Below are 17,258 nucleotides of genomic sequence, written 5' to 3' on the forward strand. Positions count from 1 at the left end.
CAAACTCACTTACTACAAATTACCATATAGGCATCAAACACTCCAGAATGTTATCAGTTCCTATGAATTGGATCTAATTAGCTAGGAAGAGCCTCAAGAAAAAGGCAAAAGTCTTAATAACTAAGTTCATTTGCTCATTATGTTATACTATAATTAGGAAATGAAAAGTAAGAAAAGTGTGTACCCTTCCAATATGAGAATGGTTGGTTCACTAACACTTTACCTATCTGTAGAACCCAATATTTGAGTACTAAAAATAAAGTTGATGAATTGTCCTTGTATACTGATGCAATCTAAATAGGCAGAATTTTTTTTTTGACTACATGTGAAAAGAAGCTATAATGAAGTATCAATGACTATACCAACTCCTCATCTGAATCCACAGATTTTAGATAGACAGATAGATAGATTAGATAGATGCATATATATGTGTATGTCTGTGTGTCATCTACTAAATAATCTTAACTAGTCATCACCAATCAGACAATGTTTTGTTTATCTAAAAGAGACAAAAGAGATGAAAAATTGTTCATAATTAGTGTGGAAAGTATGCCACCAAAAAAAATCTTAAATCATGTCTTTAAATGTATAGTATTTTTTTGAGGAATGTAACTATGCTACTTGGATCTGTGTTATATAGACTGAGGCTTAAGCCTGGTTGATTGATTTTTCCTCTCTTACTCAGGATGTGAATGCAGATCCTCATGCTAATTCTGATGGGGATAGAAGCTTTGAGCTGCCTGTTTTCCTCAGGCAGCCTGGCAATCTTCTGCTCCCAGGAGCCTCACTGTACTGGTACCACACTCAATGTGGTCACTGGATTGCCTCTGGCTTGCCTGCATTTCAGAGCTCCTAAACACATGCAACCCATCAGCCTCTGCCTCCTCAGCAGAAGAGGATACAGGTCTATAGCACCATGCTTAGCAAATCTGATTGCCAAACTTGATCAACTATACTACATACAGTCTAAAGACTCAAAGCAACTGCTTCCTGAAAATTATGAGGACACTTGATTTTTTCCAGAATCATACTTCTTGAGAATAAGAACTGCTTCATTCTTTATATGTGTATTCCCAGTGTCTTTCAGAGCACCTGGCATAGAGTAAATGCTTGACTGAAATACCTAGATTTAAGAATACAGCTTTGCTATAGAATACTAATGAAATAAACAGAAAATTAAGATACTCCTGTGATGATTAAGATGATGGGAATTTCAAAATAAATTCCTCTTTGTGGATATCCATCTACAGTAAATGTATTTGCTTGTCCTGGCTTAGTTGCAGACTTAGTTGCAAATAAGCCAATGGTTTTGAGCTTGTAATTCTTTGAAGGCAGACATCAGAAGAAGCAAATGATGAGAAGTGGTAAGTGGCAAGCTGAAGTGAGCTACATACCTGATACACTTTGTCGGTTTGAATCGGAATCCCCATTACTTGTGTTTGAATTGCTGGGAGAGTTATTGTCTACCCCTCCCAGCAGGGGGCGCAAATGACTCACTGATACTTGCTCAATGAAAGATGTTCCATACTTCCGAAAATACCACCATTCAAATATCTGAAAAAGAAGCATAAAAGTTCAACTGAAGAGTGTCTATGTGTATTATACAAATACAAATAGTATTCCAAATAACTTGTGGTGCCTTCAATATATGCATTCCTTACACTCTCCATCTGCTACATTTTTTGATTTTTTAACACTGTTAATACATTACTTTACACTGGTTAAAAAGAAAAAATAGCCATATTAAGCAAAAAACAATTGACCATATATAGACTTAACATAATCTTCCTCCAGATAATGGTTTTATGAGTTGAGCTGTCACACATTCATAGAAAATCAATGTAAATGAAAGAATTTTTAAAACATACACTTATGATACACCCATGGCAAACTTTGAATATGGGTTTGATCTAAGTATTAAAATATTTGGTTTAGACAACTGTAGTAGAATTTGTATAGAGTGCACGTATGGAATTTGCAAAACACCAAAATTCCTTTTTCAAGTTAATTTTTTAAAAAGAAATATCCATTTTACATAAAGAGAAAAACAAAACCATCATGTGGCACCCCAATGTTTCACACCTATTGATATCCTACTCACTCATTCACTGCCAGTGTTATATCTACTAAAAACTGCTTTAAATAAAAACCCAACAGTTTCCTGCTTCATAAACCCACTAATTCATTACTGCATATATGCATTACAAAACAAAGTTTCCTTAACAATAAATTTCCCAGATTATATGCAGACAGATTGGCAAGGGACTTCCTAAAATCTAGGGGCTGTACCAAGCAATCTTACCTACTCTGCTTGGCTACACTGAGAAAATCCTCCAATTTTTCTCTCTGAGCCTCTCCCTTTTTTTCCGCCACCTACTTTTCATACCTCACTTGTTGTGACAGGTATTGGTTTGGATTTGGTTCCCTCCCAACCCCTAGCATTAATAATATTCAAATGTATCTATAATTGATTCTTGCAACATTTTCTTGAGATGAACAAAATTTTTCATTTTTACAGAAATCTCTTTACTCAGAACAGACTTCATAAGAGTAAGACTTTTGTTGAATAACTCAGAATAAAATACGCATTAGTGAAAAAAGGGGCGTTTTATTACTAATCCTATTTGTATTGAGTTTCTAAAGAAAGTGGAGAGTACATATGTAAGTTATCATGGAGGACAATACACCAAAAAAATTTCTCATCTTGTAAATGGTAGTTCAACTTATGCTAATAAGAGCTGTGAGGGTGTGCGGGTATATGTGTGCATGGCATGAACATTAAAATTCAATGTACTGCCTGATGTATAAACAATCTGCGAAAATAAAGACTGGAAAAGGGGTATCATTTAAGTAGATGAAATCATCAAGGTATTAGATAAGAGGCTCAACTAGGTCACCAAAGCCTACAGGTCTATAACCAAGAAACACACTTGAAGTATGGTGCCTTGGAACCAATAAAAGGCCTTTTACCACCCTCAAGAGGCTAAAGAAATTTTAATGAAGAGATTTTTTTTAAAGGTTTAAATTAAAAATCTTGAATATTACTCCTACCCTTTCCTGCCCCAAAGTTTAATTTAGAAAGGAAACATAGAGCCTCTACAACCTTATAACCTGGAGTAAGATGTCCTCACGTTCTTTGCTAAATCTCAGGCTCTGGTCAGAGACAATTCTGTTTCAAAACAAGTATAGATGGCATTTAGATAACCACACATTTAGTGTCGATAGGGTTTTTTTCTCCCTGATGTATAAATCTATGATGCAAACTATAAAGCTTTCATAAACAAGTCTGTATATGGAAAAAGTTTTTGAATATGTTGATAGCTTGATGGCACTTGTTATCTGTCATATAATGTTTCTGAAAATGGTCACAAATGTAATTTTATCATGACTTATTCTCTCAGGTACTTTTGTTAAATAAACCTACTGACCAGATAAAAGTTAAAAAATCCCATATAGTAGCTGGACTGCACCACAGACAGCTCAAGTATCAGCTTTATGGGGCAGGCTCAAATCCTACCCTTACCTTCTACGAATAAGGTTTTGAGGCAGTCACGTCATACTGTTGACTCACAATCTGCAATCCACTAAAACTTCCAGTTCTTTTCCACAGGAAATGCTTTTTAAGACAGTTCTCTTCAAAAATTAAAAGATATTTCTTATATCAAATTTCTTACATCTGTTCCTTCCTTTTCATTTCCAAAGCAACTGATTTCCATTTACTTACATCGACCACTACAATAATTCTCCTTGGCTCCCTGCTCCCGCATTTCCATTTCATCTTGCACACTGTCATGACATCCATCTTTCTAAAACATTAGTTTCACCCTCCGCAAAGCCTTGTTCATAATTGTTTAAAGACTCCCCACTATCTATAGGTATAAGTACAAACTCCATAGCCTAATAAGAGTCCTCTTTAATTTGTCTTTTATCAACTTTAGCTCCCTCCTACATTACAACACTACATATAAACACTACTCCAGTCAAACTAACCCATTCAAAGCACCATAAAACTTCCAAGGTAGAAGTGACATCTCAGGGCATCTAAGTCAATATCTACCTGAAAGGTGCTTCCCTCTATACAATCTCAACAAAATCCAACCTTCATTAAAAAGGAACTCATTTCTTCCCAAGGCAGATTATTCTATTTTGGGATAGTTCTAATATTTGTAAAGTTATTCCTTATACTAAATTGAAATCAATACTCCTGAATTACTCCATCCACTAAGTCTTAGCTCTTCTCTTTGGGGCCAAGTAAAACAAATCTAACTTCTATTCCACCTGGCAGTCCTCCGAATATTTGAAAGGCACTGACCACTAAGTCCTGCCTCTCTAGGTAAACATATCTTATTTCTCTACGGAGTCTCCTATGACATGGTTTTAGGTTCCTATGCCACCCTACTCAACCTCCTCTGGATAGGCTCCAACTAAATGTCCTACCAAAAATGTGGTGCCCAGAACTGTATACATTTGTTCCAGAGATAGTCTAACCACCATGGGTGCCACAGGACTATCACCTCCTTCATTCTGAACTACTTTTCTGAACTCTACTTTTTCATAAATCAACTTTTTAGCAGACATGTCACACAGTAGACATATAATCAACTTATACTTCCAAGTCGTTTTCAGTTGAACTTCTTGTCTCTCAACTTCTACCCTAATCCTATACCACTGCACTTTCTCGTTGTTAAGATTATTATAAATGTAGAAGCTTCAATTTAGCTTTAAAATCCTATTGTGAAAGTTCATCATGGTGTGGAGGTGACAATTCTTGCTTGAAGCATGAGCTGATAGGCATTTTCTATCAAACTGGAAAGGCTTGAGTGGATAAAGACCCATGAAACACATTAAAATACATATAAAAATGAAACAGTCCTGTGTAGTCCCTAGCCACCAATGAAGCGGGCAGCTAGGGGTAAAGTGGATAAATTGTTGGCTCAAGATTCAGGAAGAGCTCACCAAGTTCAAACCCTGCATCAGACACTAATAGCTGTCTGATCTTGGACAAGTCATTATTTCAATTGACTATTTCAACTTTCTTATCTGCAAAGTAAGGATAATAATAGCATTTATCTAGCAGGCTTATTGTGAGGATAATATTTGTAAAATGCTTCACAAGCCTTAAAACACTACATAAATACAAGCTAATATTACTATAATTCATGTTGGAAGGTCAGAAAAGCAGCCAAAAGGCACAAAAATCATGGGAATTTTAGGCTCTGAAAAATCTATTATTATTAGCAACAATAATAATAGCAGTTATATGGAGGTTTAACATTTGCAAAGCACTTTACAAATATTTTATCTTCACAACAACTCTAGGAAGTCATGTTATTATTATACCTATTTAACAGATAAGGACACTGAGGCTCAAGGAGGTTAAATGAGTGCACAAGGCAAAATTTGAGCTCAGCTATTCTGAATTCAAGTCCAACACTTTATCTCCTGCTGATAGTCAGAGTGTCTTTGACAAGATATTGTGATGCTTTTGACAGAAATGGGGAAGTTGGAAGAGGAAAGGATTTTGGGGAAAGAAAATTAGTCTGGATTTGAGCATGATAAGCTTGAGATATGTAGAGTAATATTCTAAACCCTTCTCCCATGCAAGTTAGACTAGAGTCCACCCCATTTTCCCAGTTCTTCCCATAAAAGGTAATGAATAAGTTGGTTGGCTCAGGGATTATAAGGGCTCGGGCTGCTGACAGTGCACCCTGGTCACCTAAATACAAGGCAGCCATAGGAGTTCTCTGATACTTAGCTTTTGGGAAAGGATGGGCAACCCAGGTAAGGAAGTTCATTCAGCTGTATCATCAAGGTGTCTTTGATACTGTGGCTGTCTATGTCCAATGGTCGACTAGCTAGCTAACCTTTGACCAACAATTAATAAATAAATCAATGAAGCCCATCCCTATGGACATCCCTAAAGCCAAAAAAAAAGCTGTTTATAGCTCAATGAGGATAATTTGCAGGATAATTTACTCACCTCAGCAAGGTGAGTAAAAGGGTTGGTACAGCTGGTTTCATTGTATACCAAAAGGCAACAGGGAACATGAGAGGAACCTGGTCACTCAAACCTTTCAGGGTTCGTAGACAACATCAAGTAAACAAACTACTGCAGAGATTATTTTAAAAGGCGCCAATATCTGTGGCTAAGAGGGAAAATGACAGAAATTCTTATGAAAAACCATCATCAGTTTTTTGCGTCAACATATGCTTTAATCTTTGGCAATTTAAAAAAGGTGAACCCACAAGAGTATAAGGAAATCTATCGTGAAAAATATTTGGGGCAGGGGTCACCAAAAGAAGCAGTCAGCAGTTTCTCTTCACTTGTATAACATGAGTTCTTTCCTCAAGAAGGTAAGTGGAAGGCCACGGGCGGGGAGCACTAAAGAACATCACAAAAAATGAAACTCTATATTTGAATTGTCAGAAAATGAATTGTTTTCTGTAGCAGTCATTTCAGAATCAGTAGTCAGATCACTGAATAGATAAGGCAAAAGCTAAAACGTACTAAAAAAATAAGGAACAACACTACAGATACAGCAAACATATTATAGCAGCTCCAGCTTGTCCAAGCTGTCCATTCCAAATATTTCCCCCAAGGAGAAATAGGCAGAGATAAACATGAGAAATCCCTGCGTATAATCACGGGCAAATCTTTGTTCCTCAGGTTACTCCTCACAGGAAGGTGCTAGACAACAACGTGATGTCAAATGTCCTTCCAACTCTTTGCCAAGTAGAAGACCGTGCCAGTCAAGGGAAATACCAGTTTAGGGTACAAGATCATTTGCAAAACACTATAGAGAAAGAAGAATTATAAATATATCACCTCACAAAACAATGGAAAGCAAGTGAAGAGCCAAAATAGCGAAATACAAAGGGCAGAGTTACCCCAAATCATGCAGAGAACATTTGCAGAAAAAAAGTGGGAAAACCGCAGATAGCCATCAATTAACAAAAACTTATGAGGCACCTACTATGTGCTGGGGACACAAAAAGTGAAACAATCTCTATCTGCAAGTGTATTCTCATGAGAGAGACAAGAAGGATGTGTGTGTATGTGCAAGCATGCGTGTATAAAATATATACATGTAAAAGAACAAACAAATAAAATAATAAAAATTAGTTAAATAGAAAGAAGTTTGGAAGGGAAGGAAAATCATGTAAAAGACCTGACAGCTTGACTCAAAGAAGAGAAGGATTCTATGAGATGAAGGTGAGAAGGGAGTGCATCCCAGACATGTAAAGCCCATGCAAAGGCATGGAGATGGAAAACAGGGTCTTCTGTGAGGAAAAGATCCCAGAGCTCAAGGAGGGAAGTAATATCCAATGAGACTAGAAAGATGAGTAGGAGCCAGACTGTATATGGCTTTAAAAAGCTAAACTGAGGAAATGAAATTTGTTTTTAGAAGCAATAGGGAACCAATGAAATTTGCAGAGGGGAGGGGTGACATGATGAGATGTGCATTCAAGGGGGAAAAAACTTTTTGGAAGCAACACGGAGAATGCACTGGAGTGAAAGACTTGAGGCAGGGTGACCAAGTGGGAGGTTATTACAATAATCTAAGTGAGAAGTAATTAGGACCTGGACTATGTGAGTGGAAAGAATGTGAGAGATGCTGTAAATGTAGAAACAACGGACTGTTCATGAGGGATGAAGAAAAGTGAAGAGTTGAGAATAATATGGAGGTTGCAAAACTGGGAGACTAGCAGCCCAATGGTGTCTTTGACAGATATAGAAAAGTACAGAAGAGGGGAGTGCTTGGGAGGAATTGAGTTTTGACAAGCTGATTTTGAAAGGTATGGAAGACTATCCTAACCCCTGCCCTTGTACAGATTCGGCTAGTTTTCTGTTTTTATTTTTCCTTAAAAAGTATTGATTGAGAGTTGGTTAACTCAGGGATAAAAGTTGTTGACAGTGCTCCCTGGTCATCAGAGTACAAAGCAGCCTCATGAGCTAGCTGATACTTAGCTTTTGAGAAAGGATGGGCAGCTCTGGTAAGAAAGCTTCACTCAGCTGTAACAATCTGAGGTGTTTCCAACATCTGTCCTTGCTGAATACTTTTTTCCTGCAATACTTAAATATCCTTTGGTTAACTGTTAAATGATCCATGGTTGTCTCACTTTGTTCCAATATCCAACATAAACTACGAGATGATTGGTTTGAGGAAGGTCAGCCTAGAATAAGATGTTTCACCCAGTTTGAAATATCCAATTGGCAATTAGTGAGGAGTGACTGAAGCTCAGGAGAGAGACTGGGGCTAGAAATACAAATCTGTCTGTATATCTTAACCCATGGCAGCTGATGAAACAACCAAGAGAAAGAAAAGGTGTTCAGAGAGAATAGAGCCTAGGTAAAAACTGTAGTGAACTTCCACAGTGAGAAAGAAGCATGATACAAAGGCATGCCAGCAAAAGAGAAGAGTGATCAACAGTACCAAACACAGCAGATAATACAAGAAGGAGAAGGTCTTTCAAAGGGCCATCAGATTTTGGCAACTAAGAAAACACCCGTAACTTTGAAAGCAGTACTTTATTATTAGAGTGATCACATTAGAAGCCAAATCACAAAGAGGTGTACGGAGTAATGAAGTGGAATTATTAAGTGTAGACAGCTTTTTCAAGGAGTTTGGCTGTGAAAGGGAGGAGAAATGAAGGATGATAGACTCTAGTAAAGGTTTTTTAAAGATGGGGAGGCTTGGGCATAGTTGAAGTTAGCGGGGAAGGAACTGATAGAAAACAAGAGATTGGAAATTTGAGAGGTAAGTAGAATGACTGAGGTTACATTTCCTGTAGAGGAAAGGAGAGAATATGATACAGAACAGATCTACTAATGTTCCTTTTTGGTGTCATGGAGCTCCCCCTTTGGCAATCTGGTGAAGCCTATGCCTGCACCTCTCTCAGAATAATGTTTTTAAATGCATAAAATCAAATATATAGGGTTATAAAGTTAACCAATTATTCTAAAATAGTTATCAAAATATATGTATTTTATCATATATATATACACATACATACATGTATACATAATACATATACATACACACACATATTTTTTAAAAAAGCAAGCTCACAGCTGATCCAACCATTCTGGAGAGCAATTTGGAACTATGTCCAAAGGGCTAGAAAAATGCGCATACCCTTTCACCCAGCAATATCACTTATGGGACTCTATCCCAAAGAGATCACAGAAATGATAAAGGGTCCCATATGTACAAAAATATTTATAGCAGCACTCTTTGTGGAGGCCAAAACCTGGAAATCAAGGGGATACCCATTAATTGGGGAATGGCTGAACAAGTTGTGGAACGCATCGGAATACTATTGTGCTATGAGAAACGATGAACAGGAAGACTTCAGAGAGGCTTAAAAGGACCTATATGAATTGATGCTAAGTGAACGGAGCAGAACCAGGAGAACTTTGTACATAGCAACAACCACAGTGTGTGAGGAATTTTTCTGGTAGACTTAATACTTAATTGAAATGCATGGACTTAAAAAATTTCCAATGGATTCTTGAGGCAAAACGCCTTCCACATCCAGAGAAAGAACTATGGAATTGGATCACAGATAGAAGCAGACCATTTTCTTTTGTATTATGTCTTGTTTTGTTTTATGGTTTCTCCCATTCATTTTAATTCTTCTATGCAACATGTATTTAATAGGAATGTATGTGTAGAACCTATATAAGATTGTATGCCATCTCAGGAAGGGAGTGGGGAGGGAGGGGGGAATGAGAGGGAGAGAATGGGGAAAAAAATCTAAGGTATACGGAAGTGATTGTCGAACACTGAAACCAAATAAAATAATTTAATTGAAAAAATAAAAATTAAAAATACCCAAGCTCACAGACTGCAGGTTAAGAACATCTGCTCTGTGGTGATCTATGTTTCTCAGTCAAAGTAAGTCTATCACATTTGGAATCTACCTTCTCCCTACCAGATGTGACAAAGTGGCAATGGCATTTAACAAAATAAAAATATAAGATTCAAATTAACTCAATACATATATCTGTGCTAGAAGCAACACAATTTTAAATCTCTTAAATCTCAAAGCAAAAAATAAAATTCCAAAAGAGCCTAACTGGTAGGTATTTTTTAAAGTGACTAGCATCAGCAACTATTGACCCAAATAACCACTTTACCATCACTATACAACCTTTATAAGAAATGATCTATGTACAAAATAGAGAGCATTAATTATCAAAATACAAGAAGGATACAGGATTTTCTAGACAATTCATCGATGAAAATACAAGAAGCACAGGATTTCCTAGACAATTTTCTTCAGCCAACCATATCTTCAGACACTCATTGCACTAAAAGATGTAGAGAGTATAAAGTTCCACTGTGTTTGTTATTTATTGATCTCCAACAAGTATTTGATTCAATATAATAAAATAAAGGCTTCAAAGGTCTCCTCAAATAAGATATCTCCCTTGCACGTGCCAAAACAATACAAGGATTTACAATAGAAACAGTCAGGCTGGCTAATGAGATCTGTCCCTGTACTCAATTCCCAAGAGAAAGTCAAGATAACCAGTGAATTCATAAGGTACAGCCCCCATGGAGGAACCAGAGAAACTATGCCAACCTGGATGTGGTTCTGAGTTTGGATTGTTTATAACGTGTTCACATATGAGTTTTGGCTCACTTATGATGGATATACGCATTAAAATGTGGAGTTTTGCTTACCTAGGAGTGGTGTATTTGTAAAAGTGGTACTAAGCAGCTTGTTTAACCCTGGGTGTAAAATAATTCAAACTCCTGGGTGTACAAGCCATTTGTACCCATCCACAATCCAGAGAACAGTTGGTCAATTCCTGTGCTTACATGTGTCACAATTTATTATCTCAAAATCAGGACCCAGTGGGACTCAGAGCGGCTACAATTAGGGGGTACTGGGGCTAGATTGTAGAGGCACACTGTAAACTGTTAAATTTTCAGTGTGATCATCTATATTTTGTAAGTCAGGAAATAATACAAATCAGGCTAAATTATTCTTATAGTGATAGTCGATTCAAGAAAGTAATGAAAATGTTAGAAATTAAACTAGAAGTCCATCATGAATACATTTTTTCAAAGAGCTACAATGTTCATTCTGTACCCATGTTCTTGTGATAGCAGTAAATCACAGTGAAGTAAGTTCACTCTATGGTCAGTGTCTCTCCTTCAAATCCCTCCTCAGACTGGATCAAAAACATGTAGGGTGTTTGCTGGTGTTATGGGGGGACTTTCTATCCAAAGTCCAAGAAGGGTTCTTAATTGATGATGAGCTTCTTTAAATGTTCCTCTTAGCAGATGATACTGTACTGAATGCAGTGAAGCTCAAAACATTCTAAAGTCTCCTGAGTGAAATTCAGTCATTTGAGAGAAACTAGTCTAACTATTTATGTAGGAAAAATAAAGAGGATAAAAAAACCACACACACACACACACACACACACACACACACACACACACACACACACACTACCTAGACTGCAACTTGCAGCAGGCCAGGCATGTACATCGAATTAGGTCATTAGCAAGTGTATCTTGGATAAGTGCTTCAGCTGGACAATGATTTGCACCAAGAACTGAAAAGGTAGATGTTGTTGGATCACATTTGGGAAACTGCATGATGCTTTCAAAAATTTCACACTATCTGCTGCTATAAAAAGATTTGATTTTTTAGCACTAATATTCTTCCATTGGAGTTTATGCATCTCCAAATTAAGGAACACAACAATCTGCAAAGAATCAAAATTACAGGTAACTTAAAGATTAAAGGAAAGATGCATGTAAAATTTAAATAGGAGGATAACATGCAAGTAAAAAGATATAAATGACCAGAAAAGATGAGACATGATGGAGTGGAGAGGACAATGCATTTGGAGTCATTATGACCTTGGGAAACTAACTTCATCTTTGTGGTCTTCATTTCCTCAAATATAAAAAGAGAGGGCTGGATTTATTACTATCTAAGGTCCTTTCCAGTGCTAAATCTTTGTTCCTGAAGACACAGGTAGATAAGGTGCAAACACCTTAATAAATCTGTGATCTCCTCAATTTGGGTATTCTCTCCAATAGTTCAGATCCCAACCCATCAATGTTTTCTCATCCTGTTTATCTCTTGTCCATCCCATGCAATAACTCCTCCATAGGAGATCAATCCAACAAGAAAGATTTCTTTTAAATCAGTCGGTCAACAGGCATTTATTAAGCAATTACTATGTGCCAGATACATGGCTAAAATACTAAGATCTCTTAATATTACACGGGTATACATGCAGTATGCAGACTGTCCATCTGTTATCCCTACTCTTCCATGGTCAGCCTATCATCTTTTCTGGTCACACTCTGCTCACTGAGTGATACTCAAAGAAAACTCCATTAACTATTTACTGAGTGTTCCTAATGACTCCAATAAGAAGCAAATGCTATCTTCACCATATCATGAATTGGGAAATGCTTTCAGGGTGACCTTCTCTGTACTAAAAATGTTCCCAATAATCCAACAATACTTCCAAAAAGAGACAAACTGGAGAAATTTTAGAATTAACTTCCTGATTCTCTTAATGATTTTCACTGTTTCCACATGTTGGTATACTTCTGTACGTGCCTATACTACTCAGCTATGGCATTAAAAATCACAGGATTGCTTCCAAAGAATAAAAATGGATCTGTATTTATTCCAGTAGTGCTTGGCAAAGGAGACAAAGTATCTGGGGGGGGGGGGGGGGGGGACACTAGTGGTTGAGGACTATCACCAAAGATTTAAGATAAAAGTATATTTATTATCAAGGGAAGCAGTTCTCATGCATTCATCAAACTCTTTCCTTTAGGAAAGTAACCAAGACTAGAAAAGGGATCATGAATAAGACCTTTCTATCTACTTGAAACAAATGGGCTGAATTTTGCCCAGCTATCAATACTGAGTACAGACCCTGTCTCTCCCTTTTGAACTTCATGTTCTTCATATAACATACCTTCCCAACTTTCAGGTTATTTCCTGAATTCTATGTATCAATCAAATCTATTTCCTGGTACATGTAGAGAGATGTTTCAGGAGTTCCTTCTGAGTAATTAACTTCCCATTCATTCCCATGAGAATGGAAATGATTCTCCTCTCCTAAAATCAGTAATCTCCTTCCTATGACTTCTTCCCTAGGACCACAATTAAAATGGAAGATATTGGTATCACAGAGAGTGTGTGTTCATGCTTCATTGCCAAAGAAGACCATGCCATCAGAGAAATAATGACACGACTTGCACTTGACTTTGTTTTGAGTGAAGAAGGGCTGTGCAAGCCACTAGCCTCACTTCTCCTCCAGAGCCATCTGAATCCAGTGACCAGATATTCATCTGGATGACTGGAGATGACCCAGGATAAGGCAATTTGGGTTAAATGACTTGCCCAAGGTCACATAGCTAGTGAGTGTCAAGTGTCTGAGGTGAGATTTGAACTCAGGTCCTCCTGACTCCTGCACTGGTGCTCTATCCACTGCACCACCTAGCTGTCCTCCCTCACTCAAAACAAAGTCAAATGCAAGTCATATCATCACAGAGAGTATAATTACTGTGAATGCTGGAGATAGAAGACAGGGGAAATATGAAACTTCTCTTCAGTGTTGAATGAGACAGCATTAATCCATAACAGAACAGAATGCCAAAGTGACACCAGCTGTGTAAGTCTTTGAAAATTTATCTGGGAGTGAACAGCTTTCAGAAAGGATAGGAGATTCATTGTGAAAAGTAGATAAGCTTTTGAAAAAGACAGGAGAGCGTCAATGCTAAAAGTTATCAAATGAAGACAGTATAGTGAAATGTATATTAGACTTGTCCTCAGGAGCACCTAGATTCAAGTTCTGATTCGATTATCTACTAGCTGTGTGACCCCTGATGAGATTCTGGGGTCTCAGTTCTTTCATCAGTATGTAAGGATAATGATACTTGGCATTAGTTAATACACAAGATCAAACAAAGCCAGCTTTGACCACTTACTAGCTGTGTGATCCTAAATCACTTAAGTTTGTGTCTCTTAGTTCCCTCATCTATAAAATGGGGATAATAACAGCACCTACCTCCCAGTGCTGTTGTAAGGACAAAATGAGATATTATTTATAAAGTGCTTGGCAAAAACTTTAATGCATTATATAAAATGCTAGCATTAATTTCTGCCGCCGTTTTTGTTGTTCTTACCATTAGCAGGACCTGCCTTATAGAATTGTTTTGAAAGAAACATTTTGTTAAGCCTAAAGTAGTACTGACATATAAATGTGAGTTATTATAAGAAATGGCAGTTCACAAGCATCTTTACCCTTTTTTAACCCTGACTTTTTAACCCATGATTTTTTTTTAATTCCTTGAAGCTTTTTTTAGAGCTTTAAGACAGCTGCAGAGTGGGTCCAAGTTTCCTGCACTAAGCCTCAGTTCCATCCCCCTCAGTTCCCAGCTCCCCAAGTAGGTGTCTATCTATTCCCGAAAAATGGGTTCCCTGATTCCTTGTCCCCTCCCCAGCCACCTGGTGCCCAAGATTCTGGGGAGAGGGAGAGAAAGGGAGGGAAAGCAGAGAGGAGAGAGAAGAAGATGATGTAAGGCTGTGGCATGAGAATTCTTCACCACTATAGTTTGTAGAAAGACCCAAGAACTGAAATCTCTAGCAAAAATTTTCCCATCAGATTACGAATTATTATAGACTTGTCTGATGGCTCTCTCCTCTCAGGCTTTCAGCAAAGGACCCTGAAAATAGGGACAGGAAGCAAGAGAGGTAACATGTAATATTTGTTCTGGTTTTTCTTGTTATTTCAAGGTATCAGAGCTGTGCTTTAGATTGGTCAACTCAAAACAAAAATAAAAAACACTCTGGTATTTCTGAGATTATTTTCAAGATTTCTCTATGAAAAAAAAAAAGATTACATTGCCTTCCTTTTACCCGACTTCACCTGGTTCTTTAGGCCAATGACTTGGAAGGATATTTTTGTTCTGATTGGCACAATAAACTGCTAAACACACCAATCCCTTATATATTTCATCAGATGACAAAGTTAGAGCTAGAAGAGATGTTCAAGGTCGTTTAGTCCAGCCCCTTAAAGAAAGTCCTGAGAATCAGGAAATCTGGACCTTTATTCTAGTTCTTATTTAACTTGAGGAAGTCCCATCCCTTCTTGTGGGCTTCAGTTTCCTCCTCTGAAAAATCAGGGACTATACCATCTAGAGAAGCAGACATCACTAATGGAGAAATAGTAGTCTAGCTAAGGGTGGAAAAGTTCCCTCCTCCCATGGCTCTTATTGGCTCCTTTCCCTTAAGTGTCTTCTAATCCTTGTTCCACTCACTCCACGGCCAGCCACCACCCCAAGGCATTCCAATTCTCATCTTCACAACAGATCCTTACACTGGCAAGTCTCCCCAAACAGTTGGCTCTTCCGACTCCTGCAGAGAGCATTCATTTTCATGGTAAACTCAAGAAGCTGTAATCTGATAAGGCTGCAGTGTCCTCAGTTCCCTCCCATCGTCTGTGGCTTCCATGGCCATCTGGCCTCCACAGCTTCTCACCCTTTCCCCTCAGAGTCAAAAATCAAGTTGTTTCATAATTCACATGCCTTGTCTTGCTCATACTGCCTCCAAGACCCCAAATAAGCCTTTTCACTCCAATTTCCCTGGCCCTTTTGCTAGCCATCCCTCATTCCCAAGACTGTAGCCTGGCTGGAACCTGGAGAGCTTCAGAAAGTACGATTACAGGCTAAACATTTTAAGTTATCCTGATGGCCCATGCGAAAAATGTTATGACAAAAGCAGGCCTACTGGTCTTAAAGAGGCTTTTTTTTAAGTAGGAAAAGAGCTGTGCTGAATCAGATAATTTTTTAGAGTGGAAAAAACCTTAGCAATTTGCAAATATAATCCCCTCACATTACGGTTTCAAAAACAGTGTCATGTTTGCTTTTCTGTCTCCTTTATGTAACTCATCTTTCCAGTAAGTAGTATGAGAAAATTAAAACAAACACAATCTATGACTTGTCCACTCTTCTGCCAGTCCAACAACCTGCTAAGTTTTACCCCTAACCCAAACTGTCTCTTGATTCTTTTCTTTATCATTCTCATTTTTTTCTCTTTTCTTATGTTCATCCTCCCCTTTCCTTTGTTTCATTCATATGTGGATCTGTATTTGTGCATTTACATTTGCATCTGTACATTTGTATTAATTACATCTGTATTAATTTTTCTACTTGTATGTATAAACATCTCTCTACTATGTGATCTATGTATATGGCTTCTCCTAAACTAGCCCATTTAATAGCATAATGATAAATTTATTAATTATATTAATTAATTACTAATTGACAATAATAGCTAATATTTACTATGTTCCAGGCACCATGCTAAGTACTTTAAATTTATTATCTCATTTGATCTTCTCAACAACCCTGGGAAGTAGGTGCTATTATTATCCTCATTTAAAGCTGAGGAACCTGAGACAGAGGTTAAGTGTCCAGGGTCACAGAGTTACTAAGTGTCTGAAGCTGGATTTAGACTCAGGTCTTCCTGAACCCAGGTCTAGCACTCTATCCACTGTTACCACCTAGGTGTCCCCAGTTTAAGTGTTGTACCCCACATCCCTGACACCCCACCCACCCACACTACAGATTTCCCCTCTGAAACAACAATCTGGTTTCCAACTTCTTTTTTCTGCTCCATTCTCTCAGCAGAATAGGTTCTGTCCTTGCTGAGAAAAATACATAAATAAAGGGTTAAAATGGCAGGTTAGGGTGGTAATGACAGCTGCTCTTCCCAGGACTGTTGCTGGGGGGATAGAAGGGGAGCAGCATAAGGAGAGGCCAGTGCCAGGAAAGGCTGAGAGGCAGCTGGCACAAGAGGTTCCTCAAAGTTGAGAAGGGGAAAACTACTTAAAGCGATAAGTTGGGATCAGGAACAATGGGACAGCAGAGGTTAGAGAGGAGTCTGGCTCCAAAACTATCATTTTTGATTTGGAGCCAGTTCCCAACCAATGAGATGGAGCTGCCCTAGATGGATGACTCATATCTGAGCTTCTTGTTTTTAAAAGAACACACATCTGGTAGAACAAAGCAGCTCTCTACTGAATGAATTTTATATTCAGGCAGGTGTGCTAGACTGATGGATTTTGTTTCTTCCATAACAGCTACTCCTTTTTCTATCCTCTCCCATCTCCACCTCCTTCTGTTTCTCCTCAGGTCATTCAACTCCCTGATCCATCAGCTCTGAAGTGTCCACAAACACATTTATTCCCCAAGGGTAATGCT

At 37.9% G+C, this 17,258-nt stretch overlaps 1 protein-coding gene across 3 annotated transcripts in view; it reads right to left on the reverse strand.

Moving 5' to 3' along the window:
• ST7 (suppression of tumorigenicity 7) overlaps window positions 1-17,258 on the reverse strand; it is a 294,589-nt gene that overhangs the window by 134,876 nt on the left and 142,455 nt on the right. For all 3 annotated transcript variants that reach the window (XM_072652961.1, XM_072652964.1, XM_072652962.1), the window contains exon 3: window positions 1,395-1,554. In XM_072652961.1, the coding sequence (XP_072509062.1) occupies window positions 1,395-1,554 (160 nt within the window). The remainder of the gene's footprint in view (window positions 1-1,394; window positions 1,555-17,258) is intronic.

This window comes from Notamacropus eugenii, chromosome 3 (genome assembly GCF_028372415.1).
Source record: "Notamacropus eugenii isolate mMacEug1 chromosome 3, mMacEug1.pri_v2, whole genome shotgun sequence".
In the NCBI taxonomy this organism is placed as follows: domain Eukaryota; kingdom Metazoa; phylum Chordata; class Mammalia; order Diprotodontia; family Macropodidae; genus Notamacropus; species Notamacropus eugenii.